The sequence below is a fragment of the Xyrauchen texanus genome, chromosome 27 (assembly GCF_025860055.1).
Source record: "Xyrauchen texanus isolate HMW12.3.18 chromosome 27, RBS_HiC_50CHRs, whole genome shotgun sequence".
Classification (NCBI taxonomy): domain Eukaryota; kingdom Metazoa; phylum Chordata; class Actinopteri; order Cypriniformes; family Catostomidae; genus Xyrauchen; species Xyrauchen texanus.
The window spans coordinates 36,037,187-36,052,267 of record NC_068302.1 but is presented as its reverse complement, the minus strand read 5'-3'; the positions used below and the strand labels follow the sequence as shown (position 1 = coordinate 36,052,267).

Below are 15,081 nucleotides of genomic sequence, written 5' to 3'. Positions count from 1 at the left end.
ATCTGACCCTCAAAACTAAAATCACTTATTTTGTGTGACCTAATCTAGTTAATTCAGTAATATTAGCTGCATAATATTTATGACTTGAGCAAAACCATTTAAATTACCAGACAAAACATTTTTAACACATTTATTGTTAATGTAATGAAAGGCTCAACAAAGGTTGTGAGAAAGTTGTGGACCAGTTGATGGAACTATCGCTTGGCCTATCGGGCCACAGCCTACGATACAAAGACCTATTCGTTGATAATGTACATGTGCCTTTATGCTTTGCAAACTTTAGCACTTGATTTTTTGTGATTAAACATTGCTTTTTCACAGATTCTGCTGATGTAAATGTCACCAAGGTTACGTTCTCTAGCTGGCTGACATAGATGAGGTTTTTCTAGAAATTGCTAGAAAGATATGCTATTGAAAGCATCAGTTAAACAGGATAAAACATTCATTTTGAATCGTTTGTTTTGAATAGAATTCAACAACATTTTGCACTTTATATGCCATCTTTTTCCACCAAAAGTCTTTATAAAGATTATTACATTAGTTACATTATAGTTATAATTTCCATTTATTCTTTTGAATTAGAAACATAATAAATAATATGTAGTAAATGTTTTTTGAGATGAATTAACAAATATCTGACATTTCTAAAAAGTAAGTAATAATCTTTTTTTTTACTTATGTTCAGTTCTATAATATAATATAATAAATATAATATAATATAATATAATATAATGTAATATAATATAATATAATGTAATGTAATGTAATAATATAAAATAGTATAATGTAATATAATATAATGTAATGTAATAATATAAAATATTATAATATAATGTAATATAATTTAATGTAATGTTATGATATGTAATATAATGTAATATAATATAATATAATGTAATGTAATTTAATAATATAAAATAGTATAATATAATATAATTTCAGTCTCTTTTCTCGATTGTCTCTTTTTGCAGGTCTGAATCGGGTGGTTTTACGGGGATCTGAGAGCCCATGTAAAGGCCGGTTGGAAGTGTATCGTGATGGACAATGGGGCTTGGTGTGTCATCATGGGTGGAATAACATAAACGGAGAGGTAGTATGTCGATCTTTGGGGTGTGGGGGCCTCTTCTACTCTGGTACTGAATTGACCCTCTACAGAGATCCAACCCTACCCAAAAAATACTTGATGGATCAAGTTAATTGCAAATCTACAGAAGATAGCCTTTGGAACTGCTCCCATGTTGGACCAAACATCGAAGACTGCAAAAATAATTTGGTTGCTGTTGAATGCTCTGGTAAGTAGTATTTATTGTATTGTATTGTATTGCGGACAAATATTGCTTTATACAGGACATCAGAGGTAGTTGTCACACAGGGAAGTTGTCACAAGGGCTAAAACCATTGTTTGGAGGTTACTTTTGAAATGTATTCCACTACAGATTACAGAATTCATGCTGTAAAATGTCATTTGTAACATATGCCGTTAGATTACTCAAGGTCATTAATGTATTCTAAATACTTTGGATTACTTCTTCAGCACTGGTAGATTTTTTTCACTTGTTTTGACTATAAGAACTCATATGCATATCATATGCAGTGTTATTTCTAAAACAAGATAAATCGAATTTATATAGTTTTATGGATTTTTTTTTATATATTTACAGGAAAACAATACAAAAAATATTATCAAGAATACTATTTTTGCCCTAATATCAAAGGTCTTACTAGTAAAAAATAAATTATGACCTAATGTGAATTTTCTTGATAATAAAATATGATTGTGCTTGATAACTTGTGCATGTAAAATAGCTAGAAATAGTATTTTAGCTTAGCATAAAACTGACAATTTACACTGGGTCCAAACTTACTTTAACTTACTTCTCTGTTTGCTCGTATGAATGGAACACATCATAAGAAAGTGTTTCACCGCTGTTCAAATGCACTTTGGATGGTATCAGTTATGTGTATAAATGTTTTCCATCTGAAAGGACTAAATATTAAATGACACAAATGACAATAAAATGCAAAGTAATCTCTTCAGTAATCAAACTACTTTTTCAATGTAACTGTATTCTAATTACCAATGGTTTTATTTGTAACTGTAGTAGAATACAGTTACCTATATTTTGTATTTTAAATGTGTAATCCTGTTACATGTATTCCATCACTCCCCAACCATGTATACAACTCTTATTTATATATATATATATATATATATATATATATATATATATATATATATATATATATATATAGTGTAAATTAAGGCATTAGTCAACAAGAATATTTTTTATACATGTTGGATCTGGGCAAGTGCTTTAATTTAAGTTAAATTAAACAATGTATTACTTCCAATCATTTTTGTATGTTTCCTTTTACATCGTTGCTGTTTCATGAATTGTTTTGTGTTTTAAAATGTTTATGTACATTTTGCTGAAAGCCTGTAATAGTCTACTGTATTTAATGGCAAGTTTTATTGTGACAACTTAACCCTTATGATATCAAAGGTCAGAATTTATTTATTAAACTGTATCGTTTTTTCTTGGCCAATAATAGTGGAAATGTTCAAGGCTTTTTGTAGATAAAACTTTAAGGTATGTGCCTATTTAGACATTTACATTCAAAAATGTACCTTGAGAAATATTAACTTGTGTAAAAAGAGTTACAACTAGACCCGCTCTCCCCTTTTATGTTCTTCTAAGTTTATTTTCGATAGTTCCAGAGGTGTGACATTTAGAACAGCTTTCTTAACGTCAAGCCTTCAAATGAATGTTTTTGTACCACAGGAAATGTTACAATGAGTTTGAATATGAATGGGCAGCTCGATAAATGTGCTGGTGCTGTCCAGTTCTCTACAGAGAAAGGCATTTTTGGCATCTGTAACTCTGAGTGGGGTAAGTTAAATGCCTACTTATGTGTATCATTTCTCATCCCTCCCTGTCTATAAAAAGGAAAAATCCAGATTACATTTACAATGGAAGGGAACGGGGCCAAACTTTTGTACGTCTAAAGGCAGAAATATAAAACTTACACTTATATAAATGAGTTTACATTAATTCTTCTGCTAAAACTTGTGTATTATTCAAGATGGAAAGTTTGTAATTTTTGCGGCAGACTGCTAAATTACAGGGATTACAGGGTTAACAGAGTTTCATTGTCATGGTAACAAAGTTATAAAATTGGGCATAACTTTACACAGAAATTTTTTTTCATTTTATCACACTAGTATCATGTTAGCATTCATACTGTTTATGTTTTCTGGCTATAATCTTGAAACAGTGAGTATTTTAACGTTTACAGATTGGCCCCATTCACTTCCATTGTTAGTGCCTCATGGTAACCCAGATATTTGCCTTTTCCAAGGCATATTCTGAGTTTTATACAAGCTAAGCTCATTCAACAGCATTTGTAGCACAATGTTGTTTGCCACAAGTTTTTTCGACTTGTCCTTCCTTTTCTTTAAAAAAACAGTGAGGCTTCTACAATGGAAGTGAATGGGGACGATTTTTGAAGGCTTAAAAAGCAAAAATGTTAAGTTTATAATTTTATAAAAGCACTTTCAGTAATTCTTCTGTTAAATGAGTATTAAAAGCTGTAAAGATGTTTAAATAGTCATTTTTCAGTCGTTTTAGGGTTTTAGGGTTTGTTGACATTATATCATCATGGCAATGAAGTTGTAAAATTGGCTATAACTTTACACAGAAAAGGTTAGTAAGTGATATTATCACTCTAAAATCATGTTAACACACAAATATTGTTTATGTCTTGTGGCTATACTTTTGTGTATTTTGTGTGTATTTTAGCGTTTACGAATTGGTCACGTTCACTTCCATTTAAAGTGACTCAAAATTATGCTGTTTTTGTAAAAATAAAAAATAAAGGGGCAAGTCAAAATTAATTTTTATGGTAATAAATATTATGCCACAAATGCTGTCGATTGAGCTTCACTTGTATTGAACACAGAATATTAATTTAAGGTGTTTAATAAAGCTAACTAATGTCTGACTAATGACACCCTTTGCAGTTTGATTTATGCAAATTAATTAATTATTTTTTAGATACCATGCTTTGTATGGAGGGCAACATTTCTAAAATTAATTTTTTTAATTTATATTTAAAAAACAAAATCCTGAAATACTCAAAAAATACATAATTACATTTATTTAATTTCATTTTGAGAAATTTGGCCACTTTTTTTATCCCCTTTTCTCCCAATTTGGAATGCCCAATTCCCACTACTTAGTAGGTCCTAGTGGTGGTGCGGTTACTCACCTCACTCCAGGTGGTCGGAGGACAATTCTCAGTTGCCTCCGCTTCTGAGACAGTCAATCGTCGCATCATATCACGTGGCTCATTGTGCATGACACCGTGGAGACTCCCAGCATGTGGAGGCTCATGCTACTCTCTGCGATCCACGCACAACTTACCACATGCTGCACTGAGAGCGAGAACCACTAATAGTGACCACGGGGAGGTTACCCCATGTGACTCTACCCTCCCTAGAAACCGGGCCAATTTGGTTGCTTAGGAGACCTGGCTGGAATCTCTCAGCACGCTCTGGATTCAAACTCGAGACTCAAAGGGTGTTAGTCAGCGTCAATACTCGCTGAGCTACCCAGGCCACCAATTTGGCCACTTTTGATAAATAATGTAAGTTGTGTAAAAGTAAATCAGGTGTATGTTTATCCACTGGTAAAACAGAAAGAAAAGATCTGTTGCAATCTTTAATTGTTTTTTGTTTTTTTTTTAGTTTAGTGTGATGTTTCCGACTTGAATGCATAACATGTCGTAAGAATGAATGCCCATCTCGGACATACAGTGACAGTTTCACTTGTGCAAATGAAGACAGCATCAATCAATACGATTTTTTGTATGTTTTATGTATTATTTGTAATTCTGCACAGATAAAAACAAAGCAAAAAAGATATGCCAGGAACTTAATTGTGGAGAACATTATTACATTCCCGAGCCTGGAATTTTCAACGTACAAATGATCACTCAATATGTATCGCTAAAGTGTGTTGACAATGAGCAATACTCTTGGCAATGTGCAGAGTGGTCAACAAACTGTAAAGACCAAGCCAGTGTGATCTGCACCAGTAAGTACTTCTACACTACACGTCTTAACCTGGTTTGTTCCAAGTGACAATTCATAGAGATGTTTGTACAGAAAAACTTCTCATCCACAGAACACAGGAGGTTTCGTCTGCGAGATGGCAGCAATGTTTGCTCAGGGTTGGTGGAAGAGCACAACAGCCTAAATAAATTGTGGATTCCACTGCAGAAAAAAGATAACCCTGGCCCTGAAGTCATTTGTGCTCATTTAAATTGTGGCACCACTGGAAACTTTACTAACAATCTCCAACTGACGTGCTCAGGTAATGTTGCGTCTTGTCTTCCCTAGCCTTGTGTGTTTAGGACAGTTTCTTTCTGATACTTCAATATTATTTCATAATGATGTTACACATATAGTATATTTAATATGATATAACAGATTGATAATTCAATCAAAATTGGACTTTTGTTGAGTTAAGTCCATGTCAATATGATTTGAGGCTCTGCTAAAGTACTCTTAAAAGTTGAAAATCTCTTAAAACTCTTCTAGGAAAACTGATCTCATCTTGGTCAAATATTTGTCCAATAAAATGCTTTCTATAATGAGAATGTCCTTTTTGTTTTACTATTATAGTATTTTCTGCGTTCACAGGCAACGTCAAGCTTCGCAACTTTACATCGAAATGTTTTGGAGCTGTTTATATTAACATCAATGGATCTGATCATGGAGTGTGCTTCAATGATTTGCATAAGACTAAAATGGGGATGGTGGTGTGTCGAGAGCTTGACTGTGGTGAGGTGCTGGACGTCAAACAGGACACCGCCATTTTGAATGGTTTGTTGAGTAACGTTGACTGTCAGGGTGACGAGTTGTCACTGTGGCATTGCCAGGCCAAACATGAGAGAAGGGAATGCAAGAGCACCAACGTTGTATGTGCAGGTAACAAACACAGACTTCCAGAATTTCTGTATGTTCAAAAGTAGTAAGTCCCTGCTGAAATATCAGCTTAACCTCCAGAGACCCTGCGTCCACATGCTTGGAAATAACATTTTGGTTTCGCTATAGGCTAGGCATAATTTCATTTCATTTAAATTGACTGATCTCAGTTCCGGAGACTAGGCTGTCACGAAAGGGTTAAACATTCGAGACATGTGACAAAACAACATGGCGCAAGGGAGCACCCAATAGCTCTCCATGCAGCCAAGTGCATTCACTACTAAAATGTACTCCTAAAATATCTGGTCAAAAATTCAGTTTCAGGCTGCAGATGATGCATGGACCACTCAACATGTTTGACAGAGATGGAATAATGGTAATCAGTGCATAGATTCAGAAGTTTTCATGAAAAATTGTATTTTAACATGGTTGGCAGTGATTGGATGATGCTGGCCTATACTTTGAATCAGAATTGTTTATGCTAATTTCTGATGTCTGAAACATAAACAATTCGATGAAAAAAAAGTAAATGTTTCACAACTTAGTCCTACTGTCCACATATGTGGCCATCAATTGTTCAGGAAAACATTTGGTCAGAGGAAATGTTATTATTATATATGTTTTTTTTTTGCATGTTTCTTAGGGGCTACTAGTTGCAAACAAACATGCTCGGGTCTCAGGAGGTTAAATCAGTAAAGACCAGCCAATAATCAAAGGCTGGTTTAAGCAGAAGGGTTTTTATTTTTATTCATGCAAAACAAAAAGTTATATTTGTTACAGTTGGATATGCATAAAATTTAATATTCAACTGGCCTTAACTTGACCCAAGTCGTCAAATTAAACATAAGTGACACAATCGTTGGCATTGTAATGAAATATTATTTTTAAATGGCAGGGAGCTTAGAAATACGCTTAATTGATGGTCTGGGTCGCTGTTCTGGACGTGTTGAAATGAAATTGGGGGATACATGGAAGTCAATTAGCGCCAAAGACTGGACACCTGAGAACTCAGATGTGGTGTGTAACCATTTTGGATGTGGTACCTCTACAAAAATGAATAAAGAACTCTTCGTCAAAGGGAATCAGCCAGTGGACAAGGAATGGAAGGTGAAGTGTAACAGCTCTTCAGCAAAGCCCAGTGATTGTTTCTACAAGACAAATTCTCGACATGAAAAAGAATATGAAAACGTTCAAATCATTTGCCAAAGTAAGCACTGATCTACTTGTAGCTGTATTAGATATAATATAATATAATTTAATATATTATAATATAATATAATAACTTTGAAACTTGACAAAACATTGTTGTATCGTAAAATTAAAACTTGTCATACTTTTTTTTTTAAATATATATAATCTTATGGTTTCCATGCTTTGCATTAACCCAGTAGATTGTGTAGATAGTGTCTATCTACTACATTAGCTGTCGCTTATGCACCTGTGAGTAACCACAATTCCTTTATCTTTGTTTTTAGAGGAAGAACTCATGTTCTTTGAAGGCGATTTTCCCTGCCAGGGAAGAGTGCGTATTGAGTCATTTGCTGGCGAGAGCCGCTGGCTACCTGTAAATTCGACCAATAAAACTGATGTGTGCCATGCAATGCAGTGCGGAACTGTTGTGGATGTGTCTTTTGAAACGGAGAAGAACACCACACATGCCAATGTCAAATGTTTAGGTACACATGCCAACCAAATGCCATTGTGATTTGGACCCTTAAACAGTACAGTATTGAGTAGATTAAAATAACTGTGTTTCCCCCCCAGGAGGGATAGTTCCTTATTTTTTGCTATACTTTATATAAAGTGCACGTATTCTTAATGACGTCGGTCTTTAATGTGGCAGTGAAAGCAGTGAAAGTCTCACTTCGGAACTCGGGAGTAGACGGGTGCTGGGGGATGGTGGAGGTCTGTAGAGATAAGAAGTGTGGAGGAGTTTGCAGTAAGACTTGGAAAACAGAAGACTCCAAAAAAGTGTGTGAGAACCTGGGCTGTGGAGATCAAATTAAGGGCACTCCACCCAACACACTCATTGATCTTCAAGTGAACGACTATAGTGTGTATTGCTCAAAGGGGGTGAAAAATATAAGCATGTGCAATTTTATTCCCAACACTGACTTCATTTGCAGAAGCCCTGCCAATGTCATATGCACAGGTAATGTCTACTATGCAAATGTTGTACATGTAAAGTTATGTATTCTCTTTTAGTTTTGTGTTTAGTTTAGATTAGATAAAATTACAGTAGATGCGATTAGATTAGTTTTGTGTTTAGTTTAGTTTAGTTTAGCTTTGTTTTGTTTGTTTTTTGTTTTGTGTTTTGTTTAATTTTAGTTTAGTTTTGTGTTTATTTTATTTAGATTTGTTTAGTTTAGTTTTGTGTTTAGTTTAGTTTAATTTTATTTAGTTTAGTTTAGATTAGTTTAGTTTAGATTAGATTAGATAAAATTAGATTTGATTAGATTAGTTTCGTTTTGTGTTTAGTTTAGCTTTGTTTTGTTTGTGTTTTGTATAGTTTAGTTTAGTTTTGTGTTTATTTTATTTAGATTTGTTTAGTTTAGTTTTGTGTTTAGTTTAGTTTAATTTAGTTTTATGTTTAGTTTAGTTTAGCTTTGTTTTGCTTGTTTTTTGTTTTGTTTTTTGTTTTGTTTTAGTTTAAATTTGTTTAGTTTTGTGTTTAGTTTAATTTAGTTTTATTTTTAGTTTAATTTAGTTTTGTGTTTAGTTTAGTTTAGTTTTGTGTTATTTTAGTTTAGATCAGTTTCGTTTTGTGTTTTGTTTTGTTTTAGTTTAGCTTAGATTAGTTTTGTTTTAATTTTGTTTAGTTTTGTGTTTTGTTTTGTTTTAGTTTCATTTAGTTTTGTGTTTAATTTATTTTAGATTAGTTTATTTTAGTTTTGTGTTTTGTTTTAATTTAATTTAGTTTTGTATTTTGTTTTAATTTAGTTTAATTTAGTTCAGATTTGTTTAGTTTCATTTAGTTTTGTGTTTAGTTTAGTTTTGTGTTTTGGTTTGTTTTAGTTTAGTTCAGATTAGTTTTGTGTTTTGTTTAGATTAGTTTAGTTTAGATTTGTGTTTAGTTTAGTTTTGTGTTTTGTTTTAATTCAGTTTAGTTCAGATTAGTTTAGTTTAGTTTTGTGTTTAGTTTAATTTTGTATTTTGTTTTAATTTAATTTAGTTCAGATTAGTTTAGTTTGATTCTGTTTAGTTTAGTTTTTAAGAAAATTAAAAAATATTCTACACAAAACAATTACATAGGTAAAAACATTTTAGCAAAGCACTGCATTTATTCACATGCAGTTTTACATTGCATTTTGTGAAGTAAACTGAGTTAAGAGTTAAAAGGGTTGAAGCATTGCTTAACCCAGGATTAAAAGTTGACTATCTGGGGTTAAAAGATGTTAACACAGTTTTAAGCTTAGAGTTAAAACCATTTTAATAAAAACACATTTAATGTATTTTCTGCAGCCAGTGTGAAAGCTAAACTGGAGGATCCCAGAGATAAATGCGCTGGGAAAGTGCATTTGTTTTATCCTGGAAAGTGGACACCGGTCTGCAATGACAGCCTTGATAGAAATGTTCAAAATGCAATTTGCAGTGAACTTAACTGTGGGGTGGCTGAATCTGTTGTTGGGCCTCTGTATGGGGAGTCCCAAGCCCAAGGACTGTCCGGCCTCAAATGTGCGAATGGCGTCAACTCTGTTTCCAAATGTAACCTTTCTGACATTTCAGTGACCACTGAATGCAATATTGGTTATCTCAAATGCTCAGGTATGCATTTAATTCTTACGTTTAATTGTATTATTTATATGTTTATAAATGTATAGTTAAAGGGTGTAATTTCTGGAACACAACAGTTTTGATATCAAAACAGAAACATGTTTCTGGCATGGATTATTAGTAGTTCACAAACAAAAGTCTTTTTGTCAAGAAAACAAGTTAAAGGAATGTTCCAGGTTCAATACAACTCAATTGACAGCATTTGTGGCATAATGTTGATTAGCAAACAAATTACTTTCGTCTTTAAAAAAAAAGCAAAAATGTGAGTTTCAATAAGGCACTTACAATGGAAGTGAATGGGGCAATTTAAAGAAGATTTATAATTAGGCTTATAATTAAGTACTTGTCTGATGAGGCAGGCAAAGAATGAGAATCTGAGTGCAGCTTTAACGCAAACAAAAGACGAACAACAAAGTAAATTAGAATATAACAAAAAGCTGGAAACCAGACACAGAACATGACAAAACATGCAAAAACTGACAAAGGAGTCAGGGAAAACAAGGGCTTAAATACACAAGGGAAAACAAGGAACACCTGGGGAAACAATCAGGGCATGAGAAACTATCAGGGATAATCAATCATTTTACATTTACATTTACGCATTTGGCAGACGCTTTTATCCAAAGCGACTTACAGTGCACTTATTACAGGGACAATCCCCCCGGAGCAACCTGGAGTTAAGTGCCTTGCTCAAGGACACAACAGTGGCATCTTGGTGGTGCTGGGGCTTGAACCCCTGACCTTCTGGTCAGTAACCCTGAGCCTCAACCACTGAGCCACCACTGCCCCCAATCAAGGAATAAAACTACAAGGACTACAAAACAAACACAGGAAACAGGAAACTAAACAATAATTTCAATATAGAGGCACAAAAACAAAAGACAAAATGGAATATGTTACAACTTGGATTCATTCTTCTGTTAAAACGTGTATTTTTTGAGCTGTGAAGTTATTTAAATGGTATTTTTTACTGTCATTTTAGGGTTTGTTGACATTACATCGTCATGGTAACAAAGTTGTAAATTGGTTATAACTTTACATAAAAATGGTTAGTAAGTGATTTTTATCAAACTAAAAAATTTTTTATACACATTTACTTTATGTCTTGTGGCTATACTTTTGAAACATTGTGTATTTTAATGTTCAAAAATTGGCCCCATTCACTTCCTTTGTAAGTGGCTCACTGGAACCAAGTTTTTTGCTTTTTTTTTAAAGAAAATGAAGGGTCGAGTCAAAATACATTTTTGTGGTTATTAATATTATGACACAAATGCTGGCGGCTATTGAGCACAAATGTATTGAAACCGGAACATTTCTTTAATTATAATTCAATGTCTATGTTGGCAGCAATATGTTTGGAATTACCTTTTTTATTTTAGCAATTCCATTTGGTGCCACTGGTCTTGCAGAAATGACACACTTCACCTTCTTTCGAAAAAATATTTGAGATTAGTCTTTAGTTTTAATATTTTAACTAAGCAATATCACACAAGCAAATGTACTGTTGTACCTAATATTAGCATTCTTGTAACACCTCGTGTCCAATCAGATTAGAGGCCAAAAACAAACTGGTGTGGAATGTAATTTACTTAATTTAAAGGGTATTTTGCCCAAAAATTAAAATTATTTTATCATTCCTCCACCTGCATGTTGGTGCAACCACAAGTCTTTGGAACACAAAAGATGATGTAAGCCAGAGTGTTAGTTACAGTCACCATTCACTTTCATTGCAACAAAATTTTCATTTATGGGTGAACTGTCTCTTTAAGAATATGGGCTGTTAAAAAATGTGTTTTAATGTCACTAAATATACTCTGTCCTTTGACCACTGCTTCTTCCACATGATTATGAAACCTCTTACATTTCCGTTGTTCACATAATCAGAATGGAAACGGCTGATCCTCTATAAGAAAGAAGGCACATGCAGTGGCCCTGTATATGGTGTGAGTTCAGGCAATACTCCACCACAGCTCATCAGTGACCAGGTGTGGGGAAAAGAGGAAGGGCAGATCATGTGCAAGTATCTACAGTGTGGAGACTACATCTCACACTCTAGTAAGCCATCTACCACAAATGAATGGTGGAATAAGACCTATAATTGTAGAGGGAAGAAGAATATTTGGGATTGCGAGAGTGACAATGTGCATGTCCAGACTCATCAGTTAAACATCAAATGTGATGGTAGGAACATTTAAGCATTCAGAACAATACTGCAATACAATGATTTTTAAATAAAATACAATTATATTTGTAAAAGTTAAAGTACGATAAGTACTACCTTGATGTATAAATACTTTACAATTGAAGTAATATACTGTATATCTATATATATATTTTTTACATTACAGTAATGAGAATGGGAAAGTTATGTAAAAACGCAATTCTCAATGATACAAAATTGCTTGGTTTTTCGTCCTCTCCTCCAGGTAAATCAAATCTTGCACTCTCGAACAACTGCACAGGGGAGGTGCTCATAAATAAGGACCGTGTGTGTGAGTGGGACGATCAGATGTCCCATAAGGTTTGTGACAGCCTTGGGTGTGGTAAGGCTATCCACCACTGGGGCACCCAGGTCTCTCTTAATACTGATGGCTGGTATTTCAGCTGCACTGACAGGGAGATGTTACTGTGGCAGTGTGCATCCAAGAAGGGCAAGTGTGACAAAACAGTTTCTCTGGCATGTCAAAGTGAGTTAATACACATCATATTAGGGATGTCTATAGATTAAAATAATCAACAATAAGTTTGTGCTTTTGAATGTGTTAAACTATATGTTAAAATATATGCTAAAACTCTACAGGAAGATTGTGCACGTTAACATTTCTTAACACAGTAGTTTAGATGAACTAACTATTATAATACTGTTAATTAATGCATGTTCATTTCTACATATACTAATGCAGTTTTTAAAATGAACATTAGTTAAGGCATTATGAACTACCACATTTATAAAAGTGTGATTTTGCTTTTTATTTGCACAGAGAGCATAGAATTCAGTTCTACTGAGAAATGTGGAGGCAAACTTCTTGTTAGATACAGAGATAAATGGGAATTTGTGTGTGGAGACCTAAAAGCAACTGATGTTAAGAAGGTTTGTGAAGCACTCAACTGCAAAAACAGTAAAACCCTGCCGAATGAAAAGGAAATAGCCAAGGAAATAAAGGTGGCATTGAAGTGTCCAGACACCTACCAGAGTGTTTCTCAGTGCGTGCAGCATTTAAAAGAAAATAAATGCAAACATGAGCCTGCCATATTCAAGTGTGAAGGTAAATATGCAAACCAGAGATGCAGAAACACATTTCAATACAGAAATATACACTATGGCCAAATGGTTGTGGACAACCAATCACCACACCCACATAGCACTACACCATAGTGGGCTAAAGCACTGAACTGGTTCAATCCCCCAGCCACCACAATTGTGTCCTTGAGCAAGGCACTTAACTCCAGGTTGCTCTGGGCGGATTGTATCTGTAATACATGTTCTTCATGTCGCTTTGGATAAAAGCGTCTGTCAAATGTATAAATGTAATAGGAAGTTGGTCCTTCCTTTAATGCTGCTAAATGTTTTCCACTAGATGTTAGAACATAACTGCAGGGATTGCTCTATGTTTATAATGTACTCCTAATTGTATGAAACATTTTCATCAAACTGAAATGAGTAATCTTTAAATAATTAAATGATGGAAATTGTTATAGAACTGAAATGCATTAATGTCAAATATAGAGTGAATCTTTTTTTCATTTTGTTTTAAGGATTAGACATTTTACTGGAAATTAAACAAAATGCTAATAATTATTTATACTAAGTAGTAACACATTTTTTTGCTGTGTGTATGCTTGATTTTTGCACATTTTAATAATGGGTGTAGATTTTTAATTAGAAGCGTTTTGTGTGTATGTTAATGCTTTTATTTCTGAAGTCAGACATCTGTTGTTTTGTTTGATTGACAGCATTGAATCTTTCTGCAATGTTAATGGATCTTCTTGCTTTATGTGTATGTTTTAAACTACAGGCTATGTTCCAAAAGAGAAATCTCAAGTGAACTATGGTCTGAAAGTCGGTCTCTCACTGGGAATCCTGGTGCTGCTGGTGTTGATTATTATATGGAGGCAGAAAAAACGTCTCCATTTACTCTGTAAGTATCACCTGCACCATGCAGAAGGACATCCTACTAAAGTACATTTTTGTTTTTACCTACACACTCTCATGGCGAAATCGACAGGACATTGATACGTTTGGAGTGCGTTTAATTTTTAACCTGTAGGGGTCAGTGTTGCTCAACCCTTTTCTCACAAAAAATTATTAACATAATTTTCTACCATGGCCAATAGCCATATGAGTCATTCCTGTTATGCAGCACCTTTTTAACTTTCCGAAAAATGCTCTGGTTTAAGGAATAGTTAATGTACTGTTTTTGTGAAACACAAAAGGAGAAATTTTGAAGAATGTGTATTTTTCCATACAAAGAATGTGAATGGTTACTGAAGCTGTCAGTCCATACAATTTTGCAGAATACTTAGTAATTTTGAGTTGTCTATTTACCCTCTGAGCTCCAAAATGCATACTTCTCTTAAAGAAACGTCTTCTTTTTGCAGTAACACGTTACAGAAATAAGGATGACAAAGATATTACAAGAGATGGGAATGAAATGAATCACATGGGGACAGAAGATGAAGGTATATCGTTCTATTTTTTCCCAGTATTAACATAGAGAATTAAGGTAATGCTTTTCCTGGTACTTTATGAAATACAATTCAAAACTGAATTTATTAATGACAATGTTTTCCAACAGTAATTTGACCAAGGGTCTTTTCATACATGCACATACACAAACAGATACACATACACAAACCCATACACATACACATACACATACACATAGACATACACAAACACAAACACATACACAAACCCATGCACATAAACAAACACATACACATACACATACACATACACATACACATACACATAAACAAACACATACACATACACAAACCCATACACATAAACAAACACATACACATAAACAAACACATACACATAGACATACACAAACACATACACAAACCCATACACATAAACAAACACATACACATAGACATACACAAACACATACACAAACACATACACATACACAAACCCATACACATACACAAACACATACACATACGCATAAACAAACACATACACATACACAAACCCATACATATAAACAAACACATACACATGGACATACACAAACACAAACACATACACATACACAAACCCATACACATAAACAAACACATACACATACACAAACACATATACATAA

The 15,081-nt window shown here is 33.7% G+C and overlaps 1 protein-coding gene across 1 annotated transcript in view; it reads left to right on the top strand.

Annotated features, from left to right (window-relative positions):
• The first annotated feature begins 1,183 nt into the window (after nt 1-1,183).
• The window catches only part of LOC127620582 (antigen WC1.1), a 17,281-nt gene continuing 3,383 nt past the window's right edge, over nt 1,184-15,081 (top strand). Inside the window, exons 1-14 of the mRNA XM_052093745.1 lie at nt 1,184-1,292; nt 2,784-2,891; nt 4,902-5,096; nt 5,187-5,375; nt 5,705-5,992; nt 6,885-7,196; nt 7,465-7,665; nt 7,833-8,141; nt 9,452-9,754; nt 11,648-11,944; nt 12,190-12,450; nt 12,745-13,029; nt 13,780-13,902; nt 14,363-14,443. Coding sequence (XP_051949705.1) covers nt 1,184-1,292; nt 2,784-2,891; nt 4,902-5,096; nt 5,187-5,375; nt 5,705-5,992; nt 6,885-7,196; nt 7,465-7,665; nt 7,833-8,141; nt 9,452-9,754; nt 11,648-11,944; nt 12,190-12,450; nt 12,745-13,029; nt 13,780-13,902; nt 14,363-14,443 — 3,061 coding nt within the window. The remainder of the gene's footprint in view (nt 1,293-2,783; nt 2,892-4,901; nt 5,097-5,186; nt 5,376-5,704; nt 5,993-6,884; nt 7,197-7,464; nt 7,666-7,832; nt 8,142-9,451; nt 9,755-11,647; nt 11,945-12,189; nt 12,451-12,744; nt 13,030-13,779; nt 13,903-14,362; nt 14,444-15,081) is intronic.